Source organism: Dipodomys ordii, unplaced genomic scaffold (genome assembly GCF_000151885.1).
Source record: "Dipodomys ordii isolate 6190 unplaced genomic scaffold, Dord_2.0 Scaffold8, whole genome shotgun sequence".
In the NCBI taxonomy this organism is placed as follows: domain Eukaryota; kingdom Metazoa; phylum Chordata; class Mammalia; order Rodentia; family Heteromyidae; genus Dipodomys; species Dipodomys ordii.
In genome coordinates this window covers 36,436,521-36,446,458 of record NW_012267224.1, presented here as the reverse complement: position 1 = coordinate 36,446,458, position 9,938 = coordinate 36,436,521, and the positions used below count along the sequence as shown (strand labels likewise).

Genomic DNA, 9,938 nt, shown 5'->3' with positions numbered 1-9,938 from the left:
TAGGTCTGTAGGTTCATTTCAGGGTTTTCAATTCTATTCCATTGGTCCTGAGGTCTGTTCTTATGCCAATACCAAGCTGTTTTGATTACTATGACTTTATAGTAGAGTTTGAGATTTGATATTGATATTCCTCCAACAGTCAAACTTGGCAGATTTTAAAAATAACTTTATCATCAAGGCATTCCCTAAGGGCTGGACAAAATTTCCCAACATGACAGTTGTTATTAACCCAGTGCCAATAAGCTCTTCTGTTTTATAGTATTATTATTATCTCTTAGTAGTTTTACAAAAGAGCTAACAAAGCAGCTTATGAATTCAATATATCTTGATCAATGTCACTCCTTTCAACATTCTCACCCATCCCTCTCCTATATATCCCTTCCTTTACTCTACTTAATTTTGCAGGATATACATTGGATTTTTGACAGCATTTTCTACCTCTACTCTTCATCATTTGTCTACCCCTGTGCCCTTGATCCCACTCCACCCCAAGCCTTTCTTCCTTTTTTAATAAGTTTTTTTATTGTGAAAATACTGCACAGAGGGGTTACAATCACATGAGCAAGGTAATGAGTACATTTCTTATCAAGCAATGTTGCTTTTGTTTTTCCCCTCCCATCCCTCCCTCCCATCTCCACAACTACATACCCCCATCTCCACAACTACATCCCCCACCCCTAAGTTGTAAAGTTCACTTTTAACAATACTTAAAAAAAATTCTCATTCTAAGCTGGGCACTGGTGGCTGATGCCTGTAATCCCAGCTACTCAGGAGCCCAAGGACTAAGGATTGAGGTTCAAAGCCAGCCCAGGCAACAAAGTACTTCTGACCCTGATCTCTAATTAACCAGGAGTGGAGCTGTGGCTCAAGAGGTAGAGTAATATCCTTGAGTATGAATTGCTCAGGGATAATGCCTAGGCTTTGACTTAAAGCCCCCATTCTGGCACACACAAGAAATTCTAACTCTATCTTCAAACCTTTTGTATTAACAGTTAAAACTGACATTTAATATTTTTTGAATAATGCTTATTTGTATTTAAAAGAAGTTGTACATACTTTTTAATTGGAGTAGTTGAAATAAACTAATTTCTCAAAAGTATCCATTGGGGGTAGAGCTGTGTGGTAAGCAAGTGGTGGCTCTGTAAGGTCAACCGGCACTGGGAAATTTGGCCCAGGGTACAGAGCCCGAGGTGGCTGAAAGCCTTTGGTGGGAGTTTGGGTGGAGTGGAGAGTGGGGGCAGTAATCGGTATGAATCACTTATAAATATCACCCCAGCAGGACCCCAAGCCTAAGTTCCAGCAGGGTAAGCGAGTGCCCTGATTTCATAGACATCTCATTTATGAACAAAGTGTGCTAAGGTTGTCATAAAGGGCAAGGAAGTGAATCGCTTTATGCGTTACAGTGGTTGGAGTAAGAATTTGGATGAGTGGGTTCCTGATAGCAGGGTACTGGTGTACTGGACACCAATCTGCAGAAACCACTTGAACTACAAAAGGAGCAGTATGCGCAGGGGAAGATGAGAGGGGGCCCGGAAAGAAGACATGCAGCCTGCAGCAGATGAGCATTGAAGTGAAAACCAAAAAGGAACAAGCAGAAAACATCTGACAATGGAAATGGTGACTGTACCCGTGAGACACTCCAGCGTCCTCGGAAGAACAGGGCCCCGCGTGGATCCTATTGTTGAAAACCATGAACTGTTTATGCACAGCGTGGAAGTTAAAGTGAAGATTGAGGAAGAGCTTAAATCATGGCTTTTGATCATTGCGACTTAATTACCAGACAGAAACAGCTCTTTTATTTTCCTGCCAATTAGAACATGGATTCCATTCTGGAAGATCATGCAAAATTAAAGAAATCTGGAGAAAACACAGATAAGGAGTACCCTGTGAATGAAGTTGTGGCCGGGATTAAAGAGGACTTTGATGTGATGGTGGGCACCTGACTGCTCTACAAGTTTGAGAGGCCTCAGTAAGCACAGATTCTCACTGCAGGGACCACCCTGACACGCCCATGTCCCACCAGTGGGTTGCACCCCTCTCTTGCGACTGTTGGCTCGCCTTGGAGCAATGATGGGCAACACCCTGCTGGATGAGAAGCGCCTGGCCCTGTTACTGACCTCTCTTCACGATTTCCTCAAGGCCCTGGCCACTAATTCCGGGATCCTCTTTAGTGCCAGCGACTACGAGGACCACTGGAAGGTCGAGTGAGCACTCACTTGGGATCTGTGATGGAACACGTCCTTGTAAATGCGCACAGGAGTGGGAAGCGCGTGACATGTCCTCCTCCACCTCTTGTTCAGATGGTGCACTTTGAAGATGGTGGCGTGCTACAGAATTGCACATTGTGTCATTCATTTTAAGCAGAGAAAATAAAAGGGGTCACCACTGCTTTTCCTCTTCTTCTTTCCTTCATTTCCAAGTCGCTACTAGTGAACCCAGTGACAGACAAGAGACAGCTATCGCGTTGTGGCCTAGGTGACAAATCGACTTCCATGCTGGTGATCTCTTCCTCTGACATGACTCTCTTTGATAATGCATCCCTGTTAACGCCACATCACCAAGCTGACCCAGTGCCAAAATTCTGATGGTGTGTAGATTCGCGCCATCCCTGTGATGTTCAGTTTGGAATCATGGCGCTTCACCCATAGACCCTTCCCCAAGACCCTGGTAGGTTCCTACACATTCCATCTGCTCAGTGGAGGAAGATTGGTGGATTGCTTCATGTGTTTTATATTTTGTGTCCAATTCAAGTTTAACATGATGGATGCAAAGCACTGTGTAGCTACTGTTTGGGGGAAAAGGCAAATCTTTTTTTTTTTTAAGTCAAATCTTTGATGAGTTGTTTTTAAGATCCTCAATAAAAATTTTTCTTTTAAAAAAGGTAACTATTAGACTTTTAAAGAGATAAGATGAGGCAAATTACAATAAATAATTTAAGGTAGAAATGGACACAAGTAAACTGCTTCCAATATGAACCCAGAGGGAAAAAATACAATAATAAATTCTTAAAATCAGAGTTAGCATAAACTTTATTAAAAATGTGCAATTAAGAAATTTTCACAATATGATCACATACTAAATTTTCATTAATATTAATAATTATATGTCATTTATTATAAAGTCCATGAAATGTAGATATTGTCATTACAGACCTTCGGCAATAGTTTATATTAAAATATTCTACTATCTAGCCTGTGGAAAATGTTCAACTTGATAATCGCTTCAATTCTTCTAAAAGGTTTACTTCAAAGAGAGGACTTATCTGTGTCTAAATTCTTAGGAATCAAGCATACTATGACTTGACATTTAAGATATTGAATAACATTTTCTCTACCTAACAGGTTTTATGGAGATATGAGGGCCCCAAACCAGAAACCTTAGGATCCAACACGCGGCTGTACAAGTGGATCCCTCAGAATGACCTGCTTGGTAAAACTAAGGAAACTAAAGAGTAAAAATGTGAACACAAAAAAACACCTAGCACACCATGAAGATAATAGTCCAATAAGTAACAAATGTATGGAATATTAATTATCTCAAACTTGAACACTAACTTTTCTTCATATTTTTAGTATGAATAAATTACAGAGTTGTCATGTTAGGGTACACAGTCACATTCTCTCTGGGTAGAGAGGCACTCTCTGAATGGCCCTTCATCTCCTATGTTAGCTTTTCTTATTTTCCAACTGCAGATGTATTTCAAATGTCATTGAGAATAACTGCTTCTCTTGTATTGGTAGGGGCTCTGCATTTCTCATAGTGATAAATATCCAAATATTATTCAATGACATGCAGCCTGTATTTCTATGGATACCACAGTCACTGAATTCCAGCATGCCCTCCATATCACATGCCACAATCTTACTAGGTCTTCAGGAGAACATGCTGCACTTGTCTCCAGACTTTCCTTCATTTAAACCCACTGTATCTTTCGTAAAAATGTTTTAGTAACATTATTTTGGTTTTGTTATCCTTTTCTCAATATTGTTTTCATTTTTCAAATCTCAAGACAAACAAAATGCTTTCACGGAGTCATCACTAGTCTCTCCAGTGAGCCTAAGTGCTTGTTGCTCTGAGGTTTAAAATTCAATGGAGTTTCATGACTAAGGTGCATGCAATGTAGAGAGCACTCACATTGAACATACTGTATCTCATTTAATTCCTAAAGCATACCTGATCACTGTGGAAATTTCCCCAAATGCAGGTCATCCCAAAACCAAGGCCTTCATCACTCACGGTGGAACCAATGGTGTCTATGAGGCCATCTACCACGGAGTCCCAATGGTGGGCATTCCTTTGTTTGTGGATCAACCTGATAACATTGCTCGGATGAAGGCCAAGGGAGCAGCTGTTAGACTGGACTTTACCAGGTTTTCAAGTGAAGAGCTTATCAATGCCTTGAAGACAGTCATTAACAACCCATTGTGAGTTTAACTACCCTTTCATTGGACCCGATTTAGAGAAGGATTCTTCTCATCAGTGACAATGCATCTCACCTGCTTTCTCATGAGGCTTATTACTTAATATTTAAGTGAGCTTCTCTGTGATCTATGTCTTTTTTTTTTTGTATTGTCCTGGGGCATGAATTCAGGCCCTGGTTGCTGTCCCTGAAATTCTACACCCAAGGTTAGCACTCTACCGCTTTGAGCTACTTTTGGTTTTCTGGCTAATTGGAGAAAAGTCTCAGGAACTTTTCTTCCCAGACTGGCTTTGAACTGTGATCCTCATATCTCAGCCTCCTGAATAGCTAGAACTTCAGGCATGAGCAATAAGCTTGCTAGTGTGCTTTTTATTTTCAACAACAAAGTAATTTAAGTCTTTGTACTTTAACTCACAGATTAATTAGGTAAGCAATTACTGAAAACATTTCTACATATGCAAATAATGCTGAAGATAATAGATATATAACTATTTGCAATGACTCTATTTTCAAAATATGCTTAAATTTTATAAAAATGATAAACTCGAAAACAAAAGAAATTGTTTAATCAAATATCTAAAATATCTCATTCTAATCATTTTTATTTTTAGCCTTTGCTAGAGTTTAAACTCAGGGCCTATGCACTGTCATTGAGCTTTTTTTACTTAAGGGTATCACTCTACCACTTGAGCTACAACTACACTTCTGGCTTTATTGGTGGGTAATTGGAGAAAGAGTCTTAGGGACTTTCCTGAATGGGGTGGCTTTGAACCAACATCCTCAGATCTCAGCCTCCTGAGCAGCAGAGGTTATCTATGTGAGCTATGAAAATCTGGCTTCAATCAAATAATCATTTGCCAAAAACTCATTTTATTAAGGCTATGTTTACAGATTTAATTGCCTATAATAGATATCATAAAAGTAACAGGTTTAATTTAGAAAATTCAAATATATGATATATATTTTGCACATACATAATATTATATATATATATATATATTCTATCTTCACTATCATGAAATTTAGTTGGTTTTCCAGAGCTTTAAACTAACAACAGTACACTCACTAGAGAGGTGCTCTACCATTTGAGTCATAGCACAGAACAGCTAGAAGGGCCAATCATAGCATGGAATGGAAAGGGCAGTTCAACTAATTGAACATTATAATTTTGTTGGTACTAGGGTTTGAGCTCTAGGTTGTCAGGTAAGTACCCTATTATCCAAGTTCTATGAAGCTTTTATAATTTTGTCTAATAAACAGTGGGATATGGCCTTATACTCATTTCCCATGTTTAGGGTTGCTATGCTAATAGGATAACTAAAAGCTCCCTGACTGTTGGCCTTAAACTGACTCCCTCAGTAATAAGATAAAAGCAAACTTCATGATATAGAAGGGAAGAATTATAAGGAAAAAGAGAGAGAAAATTAAATGTCAAAAAGAAAACCATTGACTACATGGTATGGGCAGAGGTGAATGACGAGAAAAAAATTGACAGTCTCACAGCCTTAAAGTTATCAAGTTCCACAATAGAAATAGATACTTTTGAGTACAAGAGATTGTAACGAAAATAATCATATTATTTGAGACTTTCTGTAAAACGAATTGTAGCTTTGAGGCTAAAAATTAAAACAATAAAAGGCAGAAGAGGGGAAAGAGATATTTAGAAGCAATCATTTCACCTACTAGGGTAAGAGAGATCTTCAAAAATTCCATAACTTCTCAAATAAATATTGCTCATTTAAGAGTATCCATTTCAAATGCAAATACTGTGTATAGGCAAATGAAAATAAAACACTAAGGTAGGTACATTTGATTTCATTTGCATTATTTCTATGGCAGTTTAGAAGAACTTTTTGGCTTAATATAGTAATCAACATTAAATTCTTTTAAGGTAGGTGTCTCTGTGTTTTCCTTTTAGCTATAAAGAGAATGCAATGAAGTTATCAAGAATTCACCATGATCAGCCAGTGAAGCCTCTGGATCGAGCTGTCTTCTGGGTGGAGTTTGTCATGCGCCACAAAGGAGCCAAACACCTTCGCCCAGCTGTCCATGACCTCAACTGGTTCCAGTACCACTCTCTGGATGTGATTGGCTTCCTGCTGGCCTGTGTGGCAACTGCCATCTTCATCTTCACAAGATGTTGCCTTTTTTGTTGCCGGAAGTTTCCTAAAAGTAGAAAAAAGAAAAGAGAGTAATTGGAAGCTGGTAGCTCTGTTAATTATTCCAGCAAGACAAATTTTAATAGATAAAGATATTTTCTACTTCCTCATTACAAGCTTCTTCTTTCTCTCTGTTTTGTATTCAGTATTAATGAAGCAGCCCTGTGTCACTATGGTTGCTCACCATGAGGTTCTAACTCCACACAAATTCACAGGGATGTGATCAAGTAACCATAGACTGAATTATCTGAAATTATGAAGCTCAATAAATTTTTCATTCCTTCTACATCTAAGATATATATGATTAACATATATGGTTAACATATTTAATATATGGTTAACACATATAATACATAATGTATATGATTAACATACTATCTCATAGAAGGTTGTGGTGTGTCATAATTATATCCAGAGGAATTTAAGTATTATACAATTACAAAGAGTTTATTATTATACTTTTCTTATACTTAGCACAATTGTCATTATTTAATTCTATTGTAATAATTATAATAGATCAGCTTATATTATATAATATTCTATATTGTATGTATTATATTTGTGTTCTTCTTATTGTGAACATCCCTTTTTTTTCTTCTTATTTGCTCTTTTCCTGAAAAGAGTATGGTTGCATCTTTCTAATTTTGCTAATGAAGACACAGAAAATTTTGGGCAAGAATATTTTTTAAAGATAAGGTCATTTTTATCCTAATCTAAACACAGCTGCCTGACCTTGATCAGTAACAAAAAAAAGGAAAAAAAGACACATGTAAAACTTCTAATTTCTGACATGTGGGATATGCTTAAATAAAATCATAGGAATCTCCAGGCCATCCTGAATCTTTCATGTTTAGGAAGCATTTTTTCACCATCAACACAGTCCAGATTGAAGGAAAGTTAACTGCTTTTTCAGGTAAGAAAGACATGATCTGCGACCTAAAACTATTCTCCAGCCTTGAGTATGAATTTATTCAAACAATAAATTAAAGCACTGATTCTAGCAGAACTAGTTTGGTTCACCACGAAAATGTCAAAAAAAAACTTATGTAGATAATTGACACAGCTGAAGAGAAAAATAGAATAAGTACAGTGCAAAATAAAACAAAAACATTAAATCATGCATAGAAGAGAGAAATACTTTCAGTTCAACTTCTTTTGATACATCTGTTAAAACATGGATTATTTTTCACTTGAGCCCAAGTGCAAATTACCAACCAAACCTAGAGGCAATCTGATATGAAAATTGATGAAGGATATTAAAGGATAATGAAAGAAACAAAAAGGAACAAGAACATAAAAAATAGATGATCATAATCACTGATACATTTTTTTGTCAGTTGTGGGGCCTGAACTCTGGGCCTGGGCGCTGTCCCTCAGCTCTTCAGCTCAAGGCTAGCACTCTACCACTTGAGCCACAGCACCACTTCTAGCTTTTTCTGCTTATGTGGTGCTGAGGAATCAAACCCAGGGCCTCATGCATGCTAGACAAGCACTCTCCCACTGAGCCACCTTCCCAGCCCCAATTATTGATATGTTGAACTTCATTACTTTAATTGAGCCTTCCTCTGAATGTATTTAGACACTGAGAAAATAATGTATTTCAAGTTCACAATATACCTTCACAAAAGTATATTCAATTGAATTCTTGTCTCCTATATATATATCATAAATGTGTATTAATTTTGAAGAACATAATAAATTCCAGGGTGAAAGTATTAAAATTGTACAGTGGTGAAATCTCTGAAAGGTATATATGGGTTAACTTAATATACTTCTTATACATTTAATTTTTCTTAAACTGAGTTTGTTTTCTATTCATAAGGATAAACCAGATGGGGAAAAGCTATCCACATTATTGATAAGTATGCAGAGGTGGTAGAACTCTACTGTGCAGAGACATATCAAATGCAGCATCAATAGAGGAATAGTTTTAGTCAGTGAGGCAATAAAAGCACTGATCACAAGTTACTTTCAATGCTGGTACAGGTCATTAGGCTAGCTCAACATCTTCAAGAATCACATTGCTTTGGGAGACATAGCAGTAACATAGTAATCTTTTTACAAACTAATTCCATCACATTACATCCTATTTGAAGAGTGTTATAGACAGAAATATAGAGTCTGTCTTGTCTTATTTGGAATTTTTATCTCTACAATTTTTTACAAAATTCTTTCAAATATGAACTTTACAACATTGACTAGCATTATAAAGTATACATTTAAGGTTCAAAAGTTTGGTCATGATTTCATAGATAAAGAATAATTAATATCAAAGGTGATGGTAATTGTCTCAATAATTGATAATTGCAACTTTCAAAATGCCAAAAAAGTTTTGCCTCCCCTAAATTTCTCTTTAGTTGGAAGAGTACTATAGTTTGCATCTTGTATGTTCCTTTAAAGACCTCTGTGCTGAAAACTCACTGACTTTGTAGCACTATTGGTTTGTAGCTTAACTTGAAGGAAGAGAGGCACAGAGCAAAACAGTTATAACACAAGAAATGTGGCCCTGAGGGGGATATTGGAAACCCATGTCCTTCACACTACGTTCCTTTAGGTTTCCTGAGGGCCTGGCTATGGTGCATACTCCCAATATGATATACTCCCTCACTACAGCCCATACCCCACCCCAAAAATAGAATTATGAAGCAAAATAGAGTCATGCCATGTCACCAGAACCATGCAACATGACTGTGGAGTGAAACCTCCAAAACTGTGAACCAAATAAATCGTCCCCACGCATAAACTAATTACCTCAAGTATTTTGTTATAATAACACAAAACTTACACATAATGGGAGGAGTAATAGAGCAATAAAGAACAATAATTGCTATACTAGCAATTCAACATCCAAAGTGGTATGCACTGAGGACCCAGAATGAGAATAATTCTCAAACCATTCCAAGCAAGCACACTTGGCCAGGGATTTTCAAAATGATGTGATTTAATCAAGGGTTTGCCCACATCTCTACTGGTAAAAGCTCTGCTGAACTTTTCCCATTGTTGTATTAGAATCCCTTGTAATACACAGAAAGGTAATAACAAGGTGGCCTCCCAGGCAGTTATACACAGCATATTCTTCTGGACCATTAACTTTGTATGAGGATAATTGGCACGTTCAATAATTTAAAAAACAGAATCATTTAAGCATGTAAATATACATGTAAACATCTGGATTATAAACAGGACACTGTGGTCTATTTCAATGAAATACTAAATTCTAGCACTATAAGCCAGAAAAAATATCAGCATTTCTTTTTTTTTTAATTGTGAAAATACTGTACAGAGGGGTTACAATTACATGGGCAAGATAATGAGTACATTTCTTATCAAGCATTGCAGCCTCCTCCTTTGTTTACCCT

The 9,938-nt window shown here is 37.0% G+C and overlaps 1 protein-coding gene and 1 pseudogene across 2 annotated transcripts in view; both read left to right on the top strand.

Annotated features, from left to right (window-relative positions):
- The window catches only part of LOC105980276 (UDP-glucuronosyltransferase 2B31-like), a 13,313-nt gene extending 6,698 nt beyond the window's left edge, over nt 1-6,615 (top strand). For both annotated transcript variants that reach the window (XM_013009021.1, XM_013009020.1), the window contains exons 4-6: nt 3,342-3,429; nt 4,205-4,424; nt 6,339-6,615. In XM_013009021.1, coding sequence (XP_012864475.1) covers nt 3,342-3,429; nt 4,205-4,424; nt 6,339-6,615 — 585 coding nt within the window. The remainder of the gene's footprint in view (nt 1-3,341; nt 3,430-4,204; nt 4,425-6,338) is intronic.
- LOC105980140 lies at nt 1,271-2,208 on the top strand (annotated as a pseudogene).
- Nucleotides 6,616-9,938: the final 3,323 nt, after the last annotated feature.